We start from the raw sequence: 24,062 nt of genomic DNA, 5'->3' as shown, positions 1-24,062 counted from the left end.
TACGCATATCGTTAGAACCGTTAGGAAGTCTATTTTTTGGAAATATAAAAACGATACATGTGCTACGTATAGTTTAGGAGCTATGTGGTAAAATGTCCCAACTGGCTTAAAACTTGACTTGCGAGTAAATCATTAAAGATTAATGCATACAAAAAAATATGTACCTTTTTAAAGTTAAGATTGGGCGGATTGTGTTAATAGTAGAAAAACGTTATGCATATCGTTAGAACCGCTATGAAGTCTATTTTTTGGAAATATCAGAACCATTACTGTGCAACTTATAGTTTAGGAGCTACGTAGAAGAATGTCCCAACTGACTTAAAACTTGACTTGAGAGTAAATCATTAAAGATAAAAAAAGTGTGTGCAAAAATGCGGACATTTTTAAAATTCAAACTGCTCGGCTTGTGTGAATAGTAGAAAAATTATAAATATGTATATCGTTAACCGTCATAGCGCACACATGGTTTAATGTGTTTTTATCTTTTTAGACTGATGACAAATCTCAAGTTGAAGAGAAGCTACAAATTTTATCATTTCATATTATGCCTATGCCTAAAGTTATAAATAGTCAACAGCAGCTAAAAAGTCCTGTCTCTTTCCAGACTGTAAAATGGTCCGGGCTTAGTGCCTCTTAGTTATCACCTGGTTTCACAGTTATCCTGAAAAGTAGGCGGGCCAGGCTGACCGCCAAGCCTGGCGACGAGCCCGCCTAAAACCCGTGGAGGCTGGACACAGACAACATCTCTACCCAGACCAGGTGAGAGCTAATCTTATTTCCGTGGTGACAGCTCTTTCCTACACCCTTTCCAAGATGACTGCTAAAGTACCCTACCCCCGTCAGTTAACAAGCAATGAAACTTTGGACACTTTAACCCACTGGAAAAGTCATGTTCGAAATTACTTTAGAAGAGATGACAACATGAAAGTTTTTTTTGCAAGAGCGGCAAAATGGGACTGTTCAAAAAATAATTATGGATTTCAAGGGGAGGATGCAGCTGATAAAGCTGATAGTCTTGAAAGTCTTTTAGACACTATAGCTGGTTTTATGCCAGGTCCTTATCTTACGGCCCAAATAACGAAACACACCAAGGGTATTGAGGATGTTTTCAAATTAATCTGGAAGCATTATGATGTTGATCCTACACCTTCTACTTTTTTAGATTTTGATTCACTTAGCTTAGATAAAGAAGAGCGCTACATAGATTTGTTCTACCGGATGCTGTACCATACTGAACAACATTTGGTTACTGCTGGAACTGAAGTTGAAGGTGAAAAAGTTAATACTACAGAGCAGGTGACACATTCTCATAAAAACTTAGTGGCCCTTAACTGGCTTCAAAAAATCAACCCCAATTTAGTTGGCATTGTAAGGCTGGAGAAATCTAAAGATTTAAAAAATGGTCAACAGCTACATTCCCTTGTCCATGATATATCTAAAAACATTGATGATTGGCTCGTGAGACATGGAAAAACTAAGGATGGTGATAATGTAGTCAGAAATGTCAGATGGGATTCATCCCAAAGAGGCACTAGCCGCGGCCGTGGCTCGTTTAGAGGCAGATTCAGAGGATCTTACAATAGTAGACCTGGGTCAAATATGTTCTGTCCTGGGTGTAATTATTTGTCCAAAGAATTACATTTAAATGTCGATTTTGCTCACTTCCCTGCCCAGTGTCCAAGAAAAAGATCGGTCCTTAGGTTGTTAAAATTGGAAGAAGCCAACCTGGATGGAGAGGATAATCTGGACCAACCTGTGGAACCAGAACAGGATGATGATCAGGACACTTCTCCAGAAGGTAAAGATCTTTTTTCACAAAATGTTAATGCAAATGTAAGAAAAATATGGAAAGCTAAATCTCCTGAATTAGATGCATTTATTTTTGACACTAAAGTGAAAGCAATTATCGATGAAGGCAGCGAAATTTCAGCAATTAGTTCAGAATTACAATCAAAATTAAAATTACCTTTGTCTAGAACAGTAGAGTTGGCCAGGACAGCAGATCTGCAAAATTTAACAACAAGGGGAGAGACATCAGATGCCATTCAACTTAAGGTTCCTACTCTTCAAGGATTTACTCTATGGAGCCTCGGACAATGTCTAGTAATTGATAATTTAGGGTGTGATGTTTTAGTTGGTGAGCCTGCCAAAGTATTTAATAATATATGTACTAACCCCTCCCTCAAACAAGCAACATGTATTGATCAAAACAAAAATGTCAAAGTTGTTCCTTATTCAAAAAATGAATGCAATGTTTTCAAAGTTAATATTGAAAAAAAATCAACTGTTTACCCCAATGAAGTTTTCCATCTTGATGTACCTGAGCAATTTAAAAATTGTAAAGAACTTGTTGTTGAATCAGTTGAAAAATCAATCTGTCCCGAACCAACAATTGTAAATGTAAAAAATGGCAAAGTTATTCTGAAAAACAATTGTAATTATGCAGTTTCTGTCGATGCCGAAAATCCTCTGTATTTTACAAGTCTCAAAAAGATTTATGATATAAATAGTTCAAGTATGAAACAATTTGAAGCACCATGTTTTCCTGGCAATAATAATTCATTTGATTTAAATCAGGTTAAGCTTGACCCTGATAATATTTTATCTGATGATTGGAAAAACATTTTTATCGATATTTTATCAAATTTTACAGACATTTTGACAGATAAACCAGGAAGATACAATGGCTATTATGGACAGGTGCCCTGCTCCCTCACCATAACAGGTATGTTACCACCTTCTGTAAAGCCACGTCTACCAAACTACCCTGATGAAAAACTAAAAATTATGGCTAATTTAATGGACAAAATGGAGAAATGGGGAGTATTGGTCAAACCTGAAACTATTGGTGTTATTCCTACTCATGTACATCCGTGTATTTTAGTCCCTAAAGAAAATGGTTCTTTTAGACTAGTAACTGATTTTAGAAGTATTCAGTCAAATATTTTACAAATACCCACAATTATGCCTACAGTGGCAGATGCTATGAAAGACCTTGCCTTGTCAAATTTTCACATTGAACTTGATTTTAGTAATTATTACTGGCAGAATGCGATACCAAGAGAGGATAGTGAGAAGCTTGCAGTTGTACATCCTTATGGCGGCCTCCGTGTTTACACGGTTCTACCGCAAGGCCTGAGGAATAGTGCAGAATGGGGCAGTGAAATTTTAGCCAGAATTTACGGAGATTTGGTAAAAAATAAAATCTGTACCAGGATAGCAGATCAATTATATGTTTTAGGAGACACTCTGACGGAGGTAACTGAAAATTTTAAGGAGGTCTTAAAAAGAGCACAGCTAGCAGGTTTAACATTTAAACCAGAGAAAATTGTTATTTGTCCAAAGTCTACAGTTATTTTGGGTTGGAAGAAAATAAATCATGAATGGTTTCCCACAAATCATGTTTTATCCCCCCTTGCTCAAGCAGAACCCCCCTCAACAATAAAAAAATTGCGGGGATGGATTGGTGCCTATAGGCAAATAGCAAAAACAATCCCAAACCATTCAAGTGCCATACAAGTTTTTGAAAAAATGACTGGTGGTAAAAATTCGCGGGATAGGATAAATTGGTCCCCAGAACTTTTAGTTCAATTTGACAAAGCAAAAGATTCTGTAAAAACCGCTAAACCTATTTCTTTTCCTAGGCCATCAGATTCCCTACAAATCTATTCAGACTGGTCACAGGATGCAGATGCTGTTGGTGGTCGCCTTCTTATCATCAGAAAAGAAAAAGGTGAGCAAGTTACTGAAATAACCACCAAGTACCTTATGGAACAGGGTCTTTATGTGCTGCCAACACCAATACTTTACTCATCCATCTTTAAGCTAGTTCTAACATAATCTGGAATATAAACATATATTTAAAACCCCAAACAGGTAATTGATTCTGGAATGATAATAAACATTTTAGTCCAGCAATGAAAACCATAATCAAATAAATAAATAAACAACACAACATTTATAAGCATGATCATATATAATTTTATTAACATAAAATTAAACAGTAGATAGATAAACAGGCATCATCTTGAAACACCTAAACATATATAAATCACATAAGTATTAATAAAGACATAGATAAATATAAAACGTTGCATTAAATATTATTCTTCTCCTTCTTTTCTTCCTCCCCTCCTTACTTCATATCCTTCCTGGCCTTCCTGGAACCCAACTCTTGAAAGACTTGAAATTGCCCCTTAAGGACATGGTGCTTAGCATGTAACTCCTCGTACATACGCAACATATCACGCCTCTCAGTATGCCAATCCTCTCTCTGCTTCTGCCATTCCTTCGTTTCTTGATACTGCACCTCTCTCTCCCTCCTAAGCGCCCTGGACTCCTCCCTGGACCTGGCCTCAATCACCGCCACAACGTTGTCTTTGCGACGAACGTCCTCCCTGGCACTGGCGAGCTCCTTCTCCAACTCTGCCCGAACCCTACGGAGCCTGTCAATGTCAGCATCACGCTCACAGATCCCGGCCTTGAGATCGGTAATTTGCTTTACCATAGCCCTGGCGGTACCAATTTCCATGGGAACAGTGGTGATAACATGACCACTCATGTCTCTAGCCACACGCCCTCTACCACGACCTCTAGCAGACCTAGCCGGCCCAGCCTTCTCTCCCTGGTCTTGCCCAACAGAAACTGAACGCCCCCGCTTGGCACCCCTGGAGACAACCGGCTTCGCCACCACCGGCTTCACCACAACCGGCTCCTTCACCTCTGGCCTTTGCACCCCCTTCTCCGGCGCCACCACCTTCGCCTTCCTCCACTGCTTGGGCATCACCATCTGGTAACCAAAGCCCTCCAATAACTCTGTACAGCTACGGCTCTTACAATACGCCGCCGTAGCCCATAGTGGGACCGGCGCCTCATCCCCCACTGGGATGGACGGCGGGTGCTCGACATCGAACCCGGCCACGTGCAAACGCAGAAGACGAGCTTCATAGCGTTTTGCACCTTCCGCAGACAATGCCGTCCCCAGGCCCGTGTCAGCGGCAAATTCTGCGTAACACGGTCCATGGACAGCCCACTCACGGGCTTGACGGATCATGAAATTGCGGTGTAAATTTAATACACCGCAACCATGAGAGACAGCACGTCTCCAAATGAATGCGTTGGTTCGGGTGATGCTTTCCCAGAACATGAATGCAGCTGGCACATACCTCAGAGTAGGTATTACTACTTGATGTATAGTACCAGCAAACATTAACATGATCCTGTCTACTAGCCCCTCGAGGCGTTCGACGGGGAGCACTGCAGCGTACTGCTGCAACCCAGGTACACTCACCCTTTGAGGTGAGGTACGACCTACTATGGACTGCAGCACATCGATAAGCTGGCCAGCATCCTTATCGCAGACGGTGATCCAAGTGATCTCCTGGCACCATTCGTCTCCTTCCTCGATGTCGGAGAGGCAGGTATGGGTGGTACCCTCGGCCAACTTCACCTCCTTCTGGAAAGCAATCTCCATAGCAGCCATGTCGCACTATAATTAGGATAGCATGTATATTGTGTTAAATACACCCCTGCAATCCCGATTCGAAAAAAAAACTGATTTATGTTGTAAGTTAAGAAACTAAATTAATAACTTGCGGTTTTCATTACTGTGCATTCATACAAGTCATTATATTAAAACTGACTATCGATAAAATTGATTAAAATTAAGAAACTAAGTCACTGTATTAAATAGACTAAAATGTACGGATGTGAATAATAATAAAAGATTAAATAAAATAACTCTGTTGAATATTATCAACATTCATAAAAGCAAACAAAACAAAAAATTATATCAAACTTTTCGCAATTTATAAACTCGATAATCAGAGATCAAATTTTGTTCACTATTTAGAATAGAAGTAAACTTACGAATTAGTGTATTTTTAAATCAAACAAAAAAAATTTAAGAAAGAAAAATAAACTTTACCTTAAAAAGCAGTTCAAATTACGTGTTAGTAAGTTGAGTATTCAAAGTTGAATGCTATATATTTGAAAAAATACACAAAACGTAAAATTATTCTATTTTATTCACATTTTTAAGCTTTTTATTAACTATTTCCGCATTTTTATGACACGTAATCTGTGCGTAATTACGCAGCGAAGAATCTTAGTGACGCGCATTATGCCGCGTTCAATTTTATGCGTATTCAGGTGCAAAGTATCGGACATTCCTGATCGTTTTAATAGATTGAAATGAAAGTTGTCACCTAATACTTCGTGAGACATCAAAATAAAATTGTGTTTTTAAACACTATTATCCGAATTTTTGCAATTTTTATGCTACAAAAAAATTGGAATTGTTTTTATTTATTAATGAATAAAATCTGTAAAATTAAGCTATGTACAAATAAACTGTTTTTACATACTTTAGGCTTAAGAAAGAAGATTTTTAAAGCATATAAGACTTTTTACAGTCTCTTGACTGCATCAAATATTTCCTTTGGAATCTTTCCACTTTGCATTGATTCCACCAAATTCTGGCTATTTGCTCCAAGCTTGGTTAATGGATCAGCAATCTGATATTTTCCTTCCAACCAGATCAACTGATTAAGTTCCTTTGCCTTTAGCATTTGTTTGATCACACCAATTTCTCTCCTCAACTTCCTCTCCTGCACATCGGTGGTAGAATGTACACTTTCAAATGTGTCCTTGTTGTCAATGATGGCTCTGACTGGTATCTGCCCTTCCTTTCCAAGCAGTTGCTCTAAGGTCCACTTGAAGGCAATAGCAGCATCAAGACCTTTAGTTAGACTGATAGCTTCAGCTGCCAGAGTGGATGTGACCACTCTATCAATCTTATTTGCTCTCCAATCAATGGGTGCACACCTGCCATCTTCAGGTCTTACCAAGAACAACACATACCCCTGTGTACTGTCTGTACCACCATTCAGGTTTCCGTAGGAAGCATCTGTAAATAGCCAAATCTCAGACTTGCTTATGTCTCCCAAGTTTGAGAAACGTAACACTGCATCATTTTTCTTCAGGTTTACCAAAGAAGTCTTTGCATACTTTAGGTCAGCAACAGTGCCTCCTTTAAAGTGAGTTGAGCAAGCAATCATATTAAATGACAGATCTGGGCGGGTAGAACGTACAGTCCAGTTCAATTGCCCTGTCATTTTTCTCAATAAAGATAGCTCATCAAAGGTCATATCTGCCTTTGTCTGCTTCATTCTCTGTGGTTCTAGTACCGGAATTGTTATTCCTTCTACGTATTCAGACTGATCTAGGGTCACACCAGTTTTGTCTTGGTTCAGCTGGAATCCTGTATACATAAAGCTTCCACGCTCCGACTTACCTACCATGAAGGTGTTTAAAATCTGAGGTAGAATGACCGTATGAAAATATTCTCCTCCTGAGTTCAGAAAATCATCAACATGTAGTCCAACTAATGCTTCCAGTACATCATCTTTCATCAGAAAGAATAATCCTGAATCATAAGTGCACTTTTCAAAACCAAGTTTTGTGAGTACATCTTCTACCCTTGTGTACCATTGCCTACTTGCATCTCTCAATCCATAAAGACATTTGTTCAACAGCCATAAAATGTCAACTGCATTAGCTTCTTTAGGTGGCTTGACATACACTTTTCTCTCCAGTCGTGTGCCTTGGAGAAATGCACTCTTTACATCAACGGTTTCTATTGCCCAACCTTTAGCTGATGCAATGGCCAAAAGGATCCTTAGTGAGTATTTCTGCATTGTTGGTGACTCTTTTGGGTGTTCATCTTCCTCTTGAAATCCTCTAGCTGTCAGCCTGGCTTTAACTTCTTTGCCTTTCATGGTAAGCACCCAGGTAGTTGTTATCCTACTTTGTCCTTCATCCTTGACTTCTTGGTATGTGTCAAAATCCTTTAGCTTCTGCAACTCTACTTCTTTAGCTGCCATACATTCTGGGGAATCTTTCATCTCCTTTGGCATCATTACTGCCAGTACTTCTTCATGTACCCAAGTTGCAAGTATTTGCTCTTCATCTAAGCTTACCAAGTTTTCATTGGCTTCAGCTGTGACTTCCTTTCCATTGTCAAGTCTAATGTCGTATGATTCTTCTTGTTCTTCTACTGTAGGTTGCGTCTCTTTTCTAACTTCTTGCCTTGCAAAATCCGCTGAGAATTGTTTACCTGAGTCTAGCTGCACATTATACCAGTGCTTGTACTTTCCCACCTTCTTACCAGCTTGTCCAAGTACAATGCCTCTCTCCCATTTTCCATTGTCCTTGAACTCAATTCTTTGATTAACCTTGAATTTTTCTGGACTCGCTAAGGTTTGAGCTTCCTCATTGCCAGTTGCTTCTTCTCTGTCTTCTTCTGCATCATTTGCTTTATCCTTTTCAGTTTCATCATCAGCTTCTTCTCTTGCTTCTTGAAAATTCTCTGTCTCCTCATCTGAAGAGTCCTCCATCTTGAATGTCTTTCTTTGCTCTTTCACTGTTGCTTTCTGTTCTATTATCTCGCCTCTTTTTAATTTCTCCAATTGCTCTTCCTCGTCCTTCAATCTTTCGGAAAGTGTCTGACCTGCTGGCCATAGCCTATTGGCACTCACTCTGACATAGCTGGATGATGTTCTTATTCCAATAACCTTTCCATCTTGAAAGATGACTTTAGCTGGCCCCAGCCATTTATCATCCTTATCTCTCCTGTAGTATACCAGCTCTCCAGGCTTGTAGTCTCTGTTCACTGCTCTCATCTTTAACCTGAGAGCTAACTTCAACTTCTCACACTTCTCTGCCTTAGCAAAGGCAGCTCTTGTAGCATGTATAGCTTTGATGTTATCAATCAAGGCTCTGCTTGTCGGTTCAACCTGCGAGGCTGGGATCGGGTCTGTCATAATACTTGGTAACCTTGGAGCTCTGCCAAATGTCAGTTCAAATGCTGTATATCCATAAACATTTGTCAATGAGTTCTTAACAGCACAAGCCCAAGCGATGACTTGTTCTAGAGGCATTTCTGGATAGTCCCTTTCTAGACATTGCCCTACATTGTCACATGTTGAATGACCTTTTTCCTGGTGGCCATTTTGCCAGGGACTGCATGCGGCAGTTGTGGCATGGTAAATGTTCAGCATTGCACATGCTTCCTTTACTGCTTCATTTACAAATTCTCCTCCATTATCTGTCAATATTATATCAGGTGCTGTGAAATATCTTATCCAATCGGAGAACAGTTTCGCAACAATTGTTTCTGGTTTCTTATTGGTTATCACTGAGCCCACTGTATAACGTGTAAACATGTCTACAAAATATAGAACATAATGCTTATCATCCCATTTCTTCAGATCCATTGTTAGTATGTGATTGAAATCCTTTGCCATTGGAAGACTAACTGCTGGCTTGTCAGGGTTTCGCTTTCTCAGAATGCATCCCTCACATCCATCAATTATCTTGTCAATCATTGCACTAAATTTTGAATCCCACTGCTCTGCTGATTTCAACAGGTTCACAAATACTTTCTTTGGTCTATGACCAAATTGTTTATGCAGTTTCTGTAGAAGTTTCAGCTGTGTTTCCTCCTTCTCCTTTAACATATTCACTGAATAAATCTCTTGCATTAGCATTGTGTCCTGGTGTTCATTGTCTCCAAATAGGTTGAGAATGAAATGTCCTGCAGATGTTGTATCTACTCTTATTGGCTTGCCATTGACTGTAGCTGTGTCATCTGCCATGTTTAGGGAGATACCTAGTTGTTTCATGTGTGACTTGGACATGAGCAATGGTATGTCGGAGTTTATCACATCGACCGTTATGAGATGACGTTCTCCTGCTACTATGATGGGAATTGTGTATGCTTGCATTGTTGGCAAAATCCCTTGATTTCCGAATTGAAACGTTTTCTTGCTTTTGTATGGTCCTTTAATTTGATTTTTAAGCTCACTGGGAACTGATGACAAGAATATATCCATCCATTTCTTTCCAGCCACGGATGCCGTGCAACAGGAATCTAATGCCGCACAGTTGATTGATTCGGCTGTGAATCTGCTCAGTTCTTCCTTATTCGTCGTGAACAATACCTTTTCAACCTGGTCTGGTTGGCTGTCATCGTTCTCATCCTCTGGCTCTTGAATGACATTCTCAAATTGAGATAGAAGTGCATCTTCTTCATCTGAATTTTGTGTTTGTATTAAAAACACCCTTCCCTTTTTACGGTTCGTGTTATTTGCGCCGTTTTGCGTATTATTTCCGCTATTTTGTCCATTCTGAGATTTCTTATAATCCGGACAATCCCTTTGAAAGTGTCTGTATGAACCACAATATTTACATTTTAGTGGTTTACCAGTTGCGGGATTTATCTGGTTCATGTTGGCATCCCTGTTATTGGGAACGTTACGTGCGCCATTCTGAACCGTGGACGACGACTTTCGCGTGTTATTATAATTATTATTATTATTATAATTGTTTGTGTAATTCTTTTTATATGAATTATTCTTTTGCCACGCTGCGTAAGCTTCCTGGTGGTCCGCAATAAAAGCTTCAGTGCTCGTATTGATTGGATCGCTACCGCAAATATTGCCAAGGCTATCTGACAACATTTCTTTAATTTTTCGCTTAACCGCCACGTACATTGTGCCTTTGCCAGCTTCTTTTTCAATGTCGATCACGGCTTTTACTAAAGTAGCCTGTGTATGATCAAGCTTAGCTGCTAGGGCTACCATAAACGCGCTACACGTATCCGTAAAAGTTATGCCAGATTGTTTACATTTATTGTAATATCTTTCATGTTCTTTTAGATAATCTAAAATTGCTTGTCCTGGACGTCTCCTGAAGTTAAACATCTTGTCAAACGCTTCTAATTCGTCTATCCTTGTCTCTTTACCTATGTGCCCATCTAAAAAGGCGATAACTTTATCGACTCCCTCGGGATCCCCTATTAAAGATTCTACCGGGTGGACATTGAATAAATCAGTTTGGATTAAATTACCAAAGGTGATCGATTCGTCGGGTACCGCAAATGCCAACATCGCCCCTTGCTTCTCGGGCTTATAGTCCGTTATCCCCTTCCATAGTAACACATTGTTCTTGTACGCTTCATAGGTTTGAAAATTATTCAAATTCGGCGCCTCCGCCCCTACCTTACAGTTCTCCGCCATTTTTGCTTTCCTATCCGGGGTTTTTGCACACCTTTTTACAGGCTATTACTACACAATCCTTATTAGCACACTACTTTTTATTGTAGTTGTTATTGTTGCGCTACTTACACCTATCTATTCACCTTTGTTTAATAAGGATAGAGAGGTCGTTATTGTTATGCTATTTATAGCACCCAAAAACAAAGAAATACACTAGTTTACTAGCTGCGCTACCTATTCTTTATTATAGGATTTTTAACAATTAGGAAAAACACACTCTTTGCGAGCTCTAATAAGGATTTATTATGTTTGATAACACTATTATTTTCAATTAATAGCTTAGCTCACTGGATAAATGACATAAAGTATAGGCTCACAAAATACTTGGTTTAGTTCAAATAGTGCCGTAGATCTTTTTCTTATAATTCTCCCTTTATAGAAAATTATAAAAATAAAACGCTCTTGCTACTACTGAAATAACCACCAAGTACCTTATGGAACAGGGTCTTTATGTGCTGCCAACACCAATACTTTACTCATCCATCTTTAAGCTAGTTCTAACATAATCTGGAATATAAACATATATTTAAAACCCCAAACAGGTAATTGATTCTGGAATGATAATAAACATTTTAGTCCAGCAATGAAAACCATAATCAAATAAATAAATAAACAACACAACATTTATAAGCATGATCATATATAATTTTATTAACATAAAATTAAACAGTAGATAGATAAACAGGCATCATCTTGAAACACCTAAACATATATAAATCACATAAGTATTAATAAAGACATAGATAAATATAAAACGTTGCAGTTACTTTGAATGGGGGCGAATTTTCATGCAGGCTTAAAGGGGCACAATCAAAATGGACTCCATGTGAGAAAGAATGTTTGGCCATTAAATTGTTAGTACAACATTTTCAACCCTTTATCCGTGAAAATAATAATATTACCACAATTTTCACGGACAACATAGTCACAGTACATGCATGGGCTGCCATCCAAAATGGTAAAATTTCGACGTCATCAAGGGTTGCCTCATTTGTCTCTACATTGTGTGAAAATAAGGTAAATATTGTTCACATTCCTGGAAACCAAACAATTTTAGCGGATTACAATTCTCGCCACCCTTCTATGTGTAATGAAACAAAATGTCAAATATGTAATTTCATAAATCAAGAAATAGATGATCATGATGTAATTATCAGAAATGTAACACAATTAGAATCCGCCCCCTTAGCTCAAAGAAAAGCATGGCTTGATTTGCAAAAAAAAGATCCCACCCATGTTTCTTTATTCAAACTTATTCAAAATGGACAGGCCCCTGAAAAAAAATCTGGCAACAAATCGGTTAAATTATTACATAATTTATACAAAAGAGGTGTTTTAAATATTGCTAAAGATGGATTGATTCAAGTAAAACACCCGGATCTCGTTCATAACATTGAATATAATGCAATTTCTGTACCAGAAACCTATATCTCCCCTTTGGTTCAATCTTTACATATGAAACTCAATCATCCCTCTGCTTATCAATTGAACAAAATTATGTCTAGACAATATTATTGTTCAGGTTTGGCAACTGTGATTCAGCAAATATCAACATCTTGTAATACATGCATCAGGTTAAAAACATTGCCGAAAGAAATTCGTAATCACGCAACCTCTCCATCGGAAACTTTTGGTAATTTTTCCGCGGATGTCTTGATAGAAAAAGGACAGAAGATTTTGCTTTGTAGAGAAAAGTTGTCACAATACACCTTAACTAAGATTATTTTAGATGAAACTGCTGACACATTAGAAACGGCGCTGGTATCTCTGATTGCTGATTTGGTGCCGGAGGATGGAACAATTGTCCAGGTAGATGCTGCGACCGGATTTCAAGCTTTAGAAAATGGAAAAGGTAAATTTCTTTCCAAATTCAAAATTGAGTTAGATATTGGCCGGGTAACTAACAAACAAAAAAATCCAATTGCTGAAAATGCAATCAAAGAATTTCGCAAAGAATGGTTAAGATTAAAGCCAAATGGGGATTCTCTTACGGAAATTGATTTAGTAACAATCACATCTATAATTAATAATAGAATTAGGTCCAGTGGCTTAGCTCCCAAAGAAATTATGCTGAAACGTTCAAAACTTAATCATGAGTCAATTACTGTTAATGATAGCTCTGAAAGTCAAATGCAATTTGAAAGGAGAAAAAAGCATAATGATTATACAAAGTTGAAAGATTCGTTAACTTTAAACAAGCCTGCTACACCGGAGGTCAAAGTTGGGGATCTTGTCTACATAAAAAAAGATTTGTCAAAATCGAGAGGAAGGGAGGAATACATAGTCACAAAAATCTTTGTCAAAAATGATGAAATATTTCTGCTAATCAGAAAAACTGAAAAGCAATTCAGAAACAAAGATTATCTTGTCAAATTATCAGAAATCATTTTAGCCCCTTCTGTAAATATCAAAGAAAGTGATAATTGTAGTGAAAATGAAGAAGAAAGTTTTCAAGGTTTCCAGGAAAATATTACTTTAAATGCCAGAAACAAGTTACAAGAAATAACAAATAACATCAAAGATTCTTTGCCAACAGAAAAAGCTAGAGGTAGGCCTCGTATTTCTTATCCAGATTATATTAATCAACTTTCACAAGATGTCGTTGTTGATGAAGAGGATGAACAACTTTGTGGTTTTGATCATGAAGAAGTTACTGAAAGCAAACAAAGGAGAGAAAAACTTCAAACTATAATTCATGAAATGGAGGATTATTTGTCCTCTGATGATGATAGTGATGACTTCCAGGGCTTTACACAAACAGATTTAAGTGCTGCTAAGAATAAACTTACAAACCTAAAAAAAAGTATAAAAAAAGAATCAAACTTAAGATCTGTTAAAAACAAAACAAAGATTTCTGTTGAAAAATATCCGTGGAACCAAGAAGAATGGAGACAAATATTGGAAGAGGAAGATGAATTTGATGTTGACATAAAATTAGAAATATCAGATTTGTCGACAAATTTGTTAAAACAGCTGCCAAACTATGATGCAATGAATCTATCAATAGATGATTATTTCAAAGAAAATGCGGATTCCCTCACATTTGATGATACAGAATTTTTGTCGTTCAATGAAACAGGTGCTATATCAAAAACAACATTCAGAAGCAAGTCAGAAACAGATCCAAACCTGTTAGAAAAAATTCCTGTTGTTGAAGAAAGTGATTCTGACATAGAATTCAATGAAAACCTGGAACAAACAATGATCACTTCATCCCCAATAAAATGGAGTCCACAAAAAATAAAATGTGACAAAGTTCAAAATCTTGATAAAGTTTTAGAAAGTTTAAATAAAAATAGTCCAGCACTACAGAAACCAGAGGAGGGCAGAGTTTATGATATGGATGAGATATTAAGTGATATTGAAAATCATTGTGAAATACGTGTTTCTTCACGCAGGACCAGGAGACATGACTATAAACAGGCAAATTCTAAAGGCTTTAGTTTTATGTGAAAAAAAGGACAGAGGAGAAAGGAGAAACCACGCACACATGGTTTAATGTGTTTTTATCTTTTTAGACTGATGACAAATCTCAAGTTGAAGAGAAGCTACAAATTTTATCATTTCATATTATGCCTATGCCTAAAGTTATAAATAGTCAACAGCAGCTAAAAAGTCCTGTCTCTTTCCAGACTGTAAAATGGTCCGGGCTTAGTGCCTCTTAGTTATCACCTGGTTTCACAGTTATCCTGAAAAGTAGGCGGGCCAGGCTGACCGCCAAGCCTGGCGACGAGCCCGCCTAAAACCCGTGGAGGCTGGACACAGACAACATCTCTACCCAGACCAGGTGAGAGCTAATCTTATTTCCGTAGGCTCTATTTTTTGGAAATATAAGTACGATTTTTGTACTATTTTTAGTTTAGGAGCTCTATTGATAAATGTGAGAAAAGTGGAAAAATTTAATCTTTAATGATTTACTCGCAAGTCAAGTTTTAATTCAGTGGGGACATTCTACCACATAGCTCATAAATTATACGTAGCACAGGAACCGTTTCTATATTTCCAAAAATTAGACTTCATAGCGGTTCTAATGGTATGCATAACGTTTTTCTACTATTAACACAAGCTGAGCAATTAGAATTTTAAAAATGTACATATTTTTATTGGCATACCCTTTAATTTAATCTTTAATGATTTACTCGCAAGTCAAGTTTTAAGCCAGTTGGGACATTTTACCTTATAGCTCCTAAACCATATGTAGCATAGGAATCGTTTTTATATTTCTAAAAAATAGACTTCATAACGGTTCTAATGGTATGCATAACGTTTTTCTACTATTAACACAAGCCGCGCAATCTAAATTTTAAAAAGGTCCGCATTTTTTTTTGCACACCCTTTATGTACCTTTGTAGTAAAGATATTCATAGCTGGGAACATTATATCCAACCACATAGTGAGTCTTCCATCCACCGAACAGAGGGAATCTTGGCCTAAATAATAATAATAATAATTACATAAACATATTATATTTTATCTTCTTACAATGATTTTTTTTGTATATTGAAATTTATAAACTTTGGTAAAAAAAAATCTTTTAAGGTTCCATTGTCCTAAGGATAATAAAATAGACGAGAAATCCATATACATCTTGAATGATCAACAAAATTATTCATTTGTAGATAAAATTAGTGGTCAAAAATTTAAATACTACCTACCTACATTTTTTGGTGCAAACTAATCAAAATTCAAATACAAAAAATTTTCAAAATAACGTTGTTTTAAAAATTAAAGTAAAAATGTAATTTCCAGTCCAATGTCCCCTCCCTCCCAGTGATTACCTGAGGTCAAGTTCAACAGCATCTTCCATAACCTTCATGTGGCTGGTGGAAATATTTCCAATATCATCCCTGTCATATTATTACTCATTCTCATTTCAATAGACAAGAAACAAAGATCACTCGCTGAGCTAAAGAATATAAAGGGTATGAGCCCAATTTTGTACGGGGTCTTTGAAATCAGCTATTAGCGTCGGAAATATAAACACAGCCAAGTCCCTGCTAAAGAACAAAAAGCAATTTGCCAGCAGACAAAATGAGTCACCACCACTTGGGGAAGGTTGTTGTCTGCTCAAAGTTTAAGATCTCGCCAAAACAAAACCAGTACTAACGATTATACTATGTCTGTAGAGAATTAAAATTCAAGTTCATGGCTTAAAGACACCCGAAACTATACTTTATCCTGTCTTTGCCCCACTTAGCGATAGGTGGTGATTGGTTAAATTCGCTATTTGACTTAAATGAGTAATTTCCTGTAGTAGACATCCTTGGCAGCAGCTGGGAGCAGGGTCTTAAAATTCTTTACACTTGATACGCCTGAACTCTCACGTTGGAATTCATAACGAGAAAAGCTTCCCTGAAAAGTAATAGTTTGTACTTATAATGATGTGGTAATTTCCCTTTAAAGGGCTTGTCGAATACAGAACCTACTCTCCCTAATATTACTTCAATAAAGGGAGAGAAGGAGGGGATGGTGTTTGATATTTTTTTGTTTGTTTATTACCTTCTTAAGGTAAGGATAAGTTAGGTTATATCGGCGGATACTAGGAAAATGAAATAAATAATACTGCTTTTAAAACTTATTTATAAAATAAAGGGGGGGGGGAAGTTCTGACACATTTGCGTAAACGGTGAGTATAGGCTTTATCTTTGGACTGAGAGGATAGGTTATTAGGGATAAAATCATTCTTATATGATGAATTTCCCCCAGATTTAAGATTTTTTGGATAGGCCTCCAGGTTCCGGAGCTCCAGGCCTCCAGGTGGTCTCTGTACAGGTAAAAATGAAAAAAAAAAAATTTTTTTTTAAGTTAAAAATCAACTTATAAAACAAAATATGCATATTTTTTCTTCAAATATGTGAATAATATTAAAAAAGATGCATATTTTGTTTTATAAGTTGACCTGTAACTTAAAAAATTTTTTTTTTTTTTTTAAATTTTACCTGTACAGAGACCACCAGGAGGCCTGGAGCTCCGGGACCTGGAGGCCTATCCAAAAAATCTTAAATCTGGGGGAAATTCATCATATAAGAATGATTTTATCCCTAATAACCTATCCTCTCAGTCCAAAGATAAAGCCTATACTCACCGTTTACGCAAAAGTGTCAGAACTTCCCCCCCCCTTGGTTTTAAATTTTTTTCAATGAAATTATTTTACCTTGAGCTGAGCACCATTATGTCTAACATCAACGGATTCTTCAATAGCAATATTTCCCCACATTGACAGCTCAATAATTCTGAAATTATTTCTTTGAATAATTTATCTTCTTTAGAACGAATTAACTGTAGTGGGTACAAAGTTTTGGGTAAATGTTAGAATATCAGTTTGCGGTTAGCTGTACAAAAAATGGTCTTTGATAAAACATCTTCATAACCTGGGGAAAAAAACAAAGAGTGAATTTCTGTTAATTTAAAAATTGTCTAAAATAGTAAAATATACCTAATTGTTTTTTTTCTTCTGATAAATCTAGAATTGTTCTGATCCAGCAAAATAAAACGGATTCATTGTTTCAATGGAAAGGAAATTTTAGTGTTCTAAGAAAAAAATTACCTTCTATTCAATATGTTTGATTTAGAAAGAAATGTTTAAATGCAAGAAATGCAATGTTTAAAATTAAGATTTTCTTAAAAATGAAAATAAGTTGTTGTCAAATATTAAGATAAAGTTTTGATTGATCAGCTATAGTTAGTTAAAGTTTGGACCTATCGCTCCTGGAGTAGAACGAGACACTTTTGTAAAGTAACTAGGACCAGATCAAGCCCCAAGTTCAAGTACATTATTACTTGACACGTTGTCTCATGAGAGCTCCTCGTTATTACCTCTCTTTCGCCGATTTGAGTATAGCAGGTGTCCCAGATTAAGTCACCGTAATTAATGACGCACAGGTCGTATAATCACAGTAGTTAATTAACTGTTAATCGTTACATTACAGTGCATTAAAGAAAATAATGATCAAATTATATGAAGCTTACCTGACAAGGTTTGAAACAACGAGCATTGGATTGTTATTTTCAGCATGGATAACAAGATCAGAATTAGTAAAAGCTGCAGCGTTGTTAAAGGGTCCGTACTTAATAATGGAATCTAAACATAAATAATTCTGTTAAATAAAATGCACATCCACAAAGGAATACCTAATAAGTTGATTATTTTTAGTATTTTTTAATATTTAAATTTGTAAATTTATCCAAAAGTTCTAAATCATTGATTTCTAAGCCTTTGGTGAATTAGAATAAGTTTTGAAGCGACTTTATCTGGGATTGTTTGATTATTTTTTTTATTTAATTAAAAATAGTACCTAGTACTTATTAGCTACCTAGTTTGTTACATAGGTAGGTAAACAAGTTCTTATTTAAGTAATGTTATTACCTTGAACAGAAACTGGTTCAATTTTTGTGTAAGATTCAATATTAGAGCTGGCCAGTTGGACAGTAGTTGTCTGGGAGGTCACAGGATACGAGGAGAAGGCGTACACATTTCCAAAATATCTAAATAAATAAAAATTAAGTATTTACAGAGACATAATAAAAGTTGAGTTAAAAACTAAAGAATGTGCGTAAATCAATGCACCTCCATTTTAACTTTTTATTTTATTTTTGGGTCCATAATCGTTTTAAAACCATATATTACTAACGATTCTTAAGCCTGTATTTGAGACTATTTCTATTTCATTTGTGATAAACCTGACAAGTTTTTTCTTACTCTAACTAGGTACCTACACTAATACCCATCCATAAACATAATAAGTAAATCGTTGATTGTCAGTCCTAATAAAATGATATCAGTCTTTAAATTGTTGAAATTTGGAGAACAAATATATTTTAGGCATTACCAGCAAGCTGACTTATACTGATACTTTTTTCCGAAAAAATTAGGTACCTACCTAACTAATTGTTTTTCTTTTTGAGTGATAGCAGCAGGGAACATCTCTTGGGCTCCGCCAAGTACAACCTAAACAAAAGTTTCAAAACATTATTATAGATGTCAAAAGTTCAATTTTAGTTTGCAGAAAAAAATCATCCTTCTGTAAAAGTTACAGTGTATGTCTTTTTGTCTTTCTTTGGGTTTGTATAGCAAAAAATCTTGCTAACCAATATGGTTTTTCATAGCAATGAAGTTTCTAATAGGGGAGATAACTGCCCCTAAATGCCTCTAGGGGCTTATCGGCTTGTGTGACTACATATAACTATTATCAGAAATGGTTTATATCAGAAAGAGTGGAATTTTGTTCTTGTTTAAAACGACTAGGTAGTTGCTTCGCTTCTAGCCTTTGAAGGGAGAGGTCAGGAAAATAGTTTAAAACCACCCTGAGACATTTAAAAAACTTATTTGAAAGGTACAATCACATCAGACAAGAAATTTCAGAGTTCTTTAACGTCAGACAATAATACCTTACTACAATAGGTACCTAAATTATGGAAAAAATATAAAGTACCTCAACGTTGACTGTAGCAGTAGATCCCTTGGAAAGAGCATCTCTTAACTCAACCTTCCAGAAACCTTTGTCCGAATGTCCTTGAACTTTGGTCTCAGTTACTCTAAAATTATGACAAAATTAAAATTTGTTTACTTAAAGAATACTTTTGTGAAGAAAAAAAAATAATATTAGAGTACAACACTAAGAGAGGGAAATGTTTAAATAACTGTATCTCTCCATCGCACTGTCCTTGTGCCCTCTTTCAATTGGCACAAGTAGCATGAAATAATTTGGTAGTAGACGAATAAAGTCATTGAAAAAGGAAGGGAGGTAGTTTTCTGTATATACATCTATTGTCTATACTATAGATCTGTTAAACCAATAATTAACACACGTAACTTTAAAAGTTCATATCTTTATTAATAAGATAACTAGTATTTATTAAAGAAAATTCTAATGATCATTTATAACCTCTGTAGGTATAATTATAAAATTGTTCAATCTTAACCAAAGAGGCCTCTAATGTTACTATGATAAAAACGTAATGCTGTTGAAAATGTGTAATTATGCAATTTTCACAATTAATGATATAAAACATATTTAAGATGGCAACAGATCTTATAAACCACAATTATTAGCTTAAAGGGAAATATTACATATGTAACTTATTACACGAAGACCAAAAATGTAATCTATAAAATGAAGAAGACACAACACACAAGTCACAGAACTTTGTGGAAGGGGAAAGGCTGAATTTTAGTTTTCCAAAAGCATTTAAGTTACCAAACCACTTTTACAAGAATACTTCTCATTTTTCCTATTCCATTTGAATATTGATATTGGCATGGCCAGTTTGTGTTAAGATATTTTTATATTACCTCACATAGCATCTTTGTATTGTAGGATTTAAATTGATAGTATTCATTCTAAACCAGTGGCGTGCACAGTAATTCACGATGGGAAGAAATGGGAGGTAGACTTTCCCATTTGATTCAAATTAAGGGGGGTTGTTGACACCCCCCTACCGCAAAGCAATTGTTTTATACTCTAAAAGTTTACTACCTAACAAAACAACTATGTAACTGGACTAGTAGGTGTGTAGCTTACCTAAGGTATGTCTTATCAGCATTGCCCTGAGAAGCTCCAATAAAGTTTAATTTGCTCTTAGTCTCTCCTTCCAGGGCGAACAGGAAACTTTTAGGCGCTCCAGATGTGCCAGTGAAACTTATGCTGAAACAGGATTAGTTTTATGTAAAGTTTACCTTTAGTCTTTATCTTTATCTTTTGTAGCATGAACGACAGACCAGCGGTCAAAGTAAAATATATAATAGATATACTGATAAGTAATACGAATCTTCACAACAAATTTCAGCCGTCTATTTCAAATAAGAGATAAGAAACCATGTTTCCCTCAAATATTCAGACATACTTACAGACGTACATTTCGTATATATAGAGTAGATTCGATACTAAAAAATATTTACTTAATAAAACTATTTCGATAGGTAAGAATTAGAAAATAAACAAACCTGATTTTGTTGTTAATCTTGACCAGCTGGCTTGATAGATCAATAGTTCTGTCAATGGACTTAATGACAATATCCTTAACAAAAATTTAATGATACACAATAGGTAGGTACAAAATGATAAAGCTTGATACCTAAGTAATTTAAAAATGGTTTAAAAGAAAAATACAACAAATTTGCCAATATATAACATCAACACTTTCAATCAGTGCCGTTCACATTGATTAAACAGGGGGATGGGGGATGTGACTATGAAATCTTCAAAAGGTGAAAAAGGGAAAGGCGTTCTTGCTTGTATCTATTTTTTGAGATGGGAGGAGGGGGGTGAAGCGGTGGTGTTGACACGCCCTTTCTAAACTATAGTGCTTTCAATATTCTTTATCTACAGAATTTCTGACAAGGATACTGAATTCGAAGGATCTTTTTCTTTGCATCCATATAGGTAGGTAAGTTAACCTTTTAAAGTTTTATTAAAGCTGTTTTGTTTAGAATTTGTTATAAATTGACTTTTTAGGCTTTGTTTAAACACCAATCTCTGAAAATGACTCTTTTAGCTACATGACATTTAGGCAATAGGCAATTGGTGTTTTTGTATTTCTTTTTATTTAAAATAGTTAATCTGAATTGGTGCCATGGGGACAAACAGGCCCTGAATATAGATTACCTACGCTATAATAATCCTAATGAGTTATATTTACCTTATTGATGCTATCAAAAGCAGCCCTGGAATATCCCAGGACTAGGAAAAGAAGCAACCATGAGGTCTTAAACATGTTGCTTCTGAAATAAAAATTAAGATTTACTGTGTGATAACAAGGATTAAAACAAGTCTATAAAAAAGGAAAGCACAAAAATTCATTTATGAAAATACAAACAAATTTATTGCAAAAAAACATGATTGAATTTTTGTAACATGACCTGATAGTCCTTCTGACCAAGTAAATTTTATACTGGATGCTTATTTATTTAATATAGATCAGGATCTCACAACAATTTTAGTCGTCAGTGTTCATTGACAGCCAAGAAAATCACATTTCCGCCAAAACATTACAACTAGATCACTGATAAAAAGTAAATAAATTATATGTAACTTCGCTACGTAAAAATATTAAAAATATTTCTAGCTAGGTAAATAAACTAGCTACAAATGATAAATATATAAGTGAAGAAGGAAGTCTTTATTGGGTAGGTATTGTCAATAATTCACTGATCATGTATGATATCTATAATAAGAAAAACCGGTTAAATATATATATTATTAAAAAGCACGTCAATAAACAATTTATTGGTGGAAAACTTTGTACAACAAAATTCAATCTTGCTATATTATCTCAAAGATTTAAAAACTAACAATTTGCAGAGCAATTTTCTAAACTTTGATAGAAACATCCTACAAAATAGCCTTAAACCATCTTAAGACTAATATCTTTAAAAATAATAGCATAATACCATCTATGTTTTAGTTTTTTTTCTAGACTTAAGGAGAACCATTCCGATCCAACGGTTAGCGAGATCTTAATAAACACACACACAAAACATCATGTTACTTTTTACTACAATAAATTGATTATTTATTTTCATTAATAAGAAATATTGACAAAAGTTGTAAATGTGGAATTCATGTTTCCAAACCTACACATACCGACACAATTTGTAACGCTATTGGTGCATTTCTAACCAACTACTTTGCTCCTATTGGTTGATTTAAGAATTCAAGAGTTGTGATTGGCTGAAAGATATGTCTGCTAAACACAATACAATAGACTTATTATTTTTAGATAATCAATCAGACAAAATAATCCGTCCATGGTAAAATGGAATTTATAGCAGACGAAGATTTATCTATCTATGTATATAAGACCTATTATTTAAAAAGGTGCCCTCTCGAGTACCAATATGCGTCCAGTTCCTATCCGATAAAGTTGTCATATTATTCTTCCTATACATTTGTGCTACAACTGGTCAAACTGAGAGATTGTTTATCTAAGCTTTTAAGTAATAATTTATTATCCTTTTGTCTAATTGGTTGGTAGTATCCTAATAAATGTATATGATCGGATAGAACAAAATCAGAGTGTCTGCTGCAGATATATTATTGTTTCTCATTGGTCAATATATTTGTTATTTTAAAAACTAGATTTATTATGAAGACGACTTTTTAAAATTCATAGAAAAGTGAAAGAGAGGTTTAAAATTAATTGATATTTATCGTATGGTTAGAGAAATTTCTTTTTTTAATGGCCTCTAAGTTTAATCAAGGACAAATTAAAGTGAATGTATAAAGGGGACTTTAAGTAGATTCGCAGCTTTGGATTCAAATAACTTTAGGATGTCTGGATTCATAAAATCGGTACGTTATACAAAACAGTGTTGCGGAGCCGCCATATTTTGCTGGAGCCGTAACTTTCGTTAATAAACGGCTCCGGACTAGATAAATATAGAGATTTTTTTATAAATTATAATTTGGTACATCTGTTTTGTAATGTGCAAATGCCCCTTTTGAGTTTTTCAAGTCCATTTTTATCAAAACTTAGAAGTTTTAAACCCTAAAAAGTAAAAAATAGACGGATGAAAAAAAAAATATGTCGAGTTTTTATTGATTTTGGGCAGGGACAATTTTGGGTCGGAGCCGTAGCCGCCATCATCACAGACGGCTCCGCAACTCTGATATAAAATCAAAAATTCAGCAACTAGTGTCAGTAGCAATCCATCCAATGTTTAACATTGCCAGTGATAAGCAATGGCCCATGAATTTATGTATATCCCAGTGGTACACTCTGGATTAAAAGTGGTTGAAACATATGTACACATTTCCTTAAGAACAAACCAACCTACCTTCAAATTTCAATAAAGTTTCTAAAGTTGTTGAGCCAAAAATAAAAACATTTAAACTTTAGGAACTAGTGTAACAAAACTCCCTCTATGAACATTACTTGGATTTAATTTTAACAAGAACATATATTTGAAACGAACATGCTCAAATTTACTTGCTGAATGGTAATGGA

The 24,062-nt window shown here is 35.5% G+C and overlaps 2 protein-coding genes across 7 annotated transcripts in view; one reads left to right on the top strand and one right to left on the bottom strand.

The window, feature by feature from the left end:
• LOC145329396 (dolichyl-diphosphooligosaccharide--protein glycosyltransferase subunit 1) overlaps positions 1-21,884 on the bottom strand; it is a 31,468-nt gene extending 9,584 nt beyond the window's left edge. The window contains exons 1-11 of the mRNA XM_080173493.1: positions 21,756-21,884; positions 21,061-21,134; positions 20,639-20,761; positions 19,550-19,652; positions 18,998-19,065; positions 18,484-18,602; positions 18,087-18,198; positions 17,272-17,350; positions 16,370-16,469; positions 15,896-15,968; positions 15,462-15,547 (exon numbers count right to left, since the gene is read on the bottom strand). Coding sequence (XP_080029619.1) covers positions 15,462-15,547; positions 15,896-15,968; positions 16,370-16,469; positions 17,272-17,350; positions 18,087-18,198; positions 18,484-18,602; positions 18,998-19,065; positions 19,550-19,652; positions 20,639-20,761; positions 21,061-21,134; positions 21,756-21,830 — 1,012 coding nt within the window. The 5' untranslated portion in view covers positions 21,831-21,884. The remainder of the gene's footprint in view (positions 1-15,461; positions 15,548-15,895; positions 15,969-16,369; positions 16,470-17,271; positions 17,351-18,086; positions 18,199-18,483; positions 18,603-18,997; positions 19,066-19,549; positions 19,653-20,638; positions 20,762-21,060; positions 21,135-21,755) is intronic.
• On the top strand, positions 247-14,750 carry LOC145329395 (uncharacterized). Of its 6 annotated transcripts, XM_080173492.1 has the most exons (4): positions 430-3,258; positions 3,645-3,733; positions 12,640-12,691; positions 12,847-12,962. In XM_080173492.1, exons 1-3 carry the CDS (start codon positions 814-816, stop codon positions 12,677-12,679), a joined length of 2,574 nt encoding a protein of 857 aa, XP_080029618.1. In that variant the 5' UTR covers positions 430-813; the 3' UTR covers positions 12,680-12,691; positions 12,847-12,962. The 6 variants fall into 6 exon arrangements, with proteins under 6 accessions (XP_080029614.1, XP_080029613.1, XP_080029615.1 ...); XM_080173488.1 differs by lacking the exon at positions 12,640-12,691 and having other exon boundaries at positions 247-759; positions 1,163-3,733; positions 12,847-14,750; XM_080173489.1 differs by lacking the exon at positions 12,640-12,691 and adding an exon at positions 13,547-13,734 and having other exon boundaries at positions 427-3,733; positions 12,847-12,969.
• Positions 21,885-24,062: the final 2,178 nt, after the last annotated feature.

Source organism: Acartia tonsa, chromosome 10 (genome assembly GCF_053477335.1).
Source record: "Acartia tonsa isolate MP-2025a chromosome 10, ASM5347733v1, whole genome shotgun sequence".
NCBI classification, from domain to species: domain Eukaryota; kingdom Metazoa; phylum Arthropoda; class Copepoda; order Calanoida; family Acartiidae; genus Acartia; species Acartia tonsa.
Note: the sequence above shows the minus strand (reverse complement) of the source record. Positions and strands in the feature narration are given on the sequence as shown.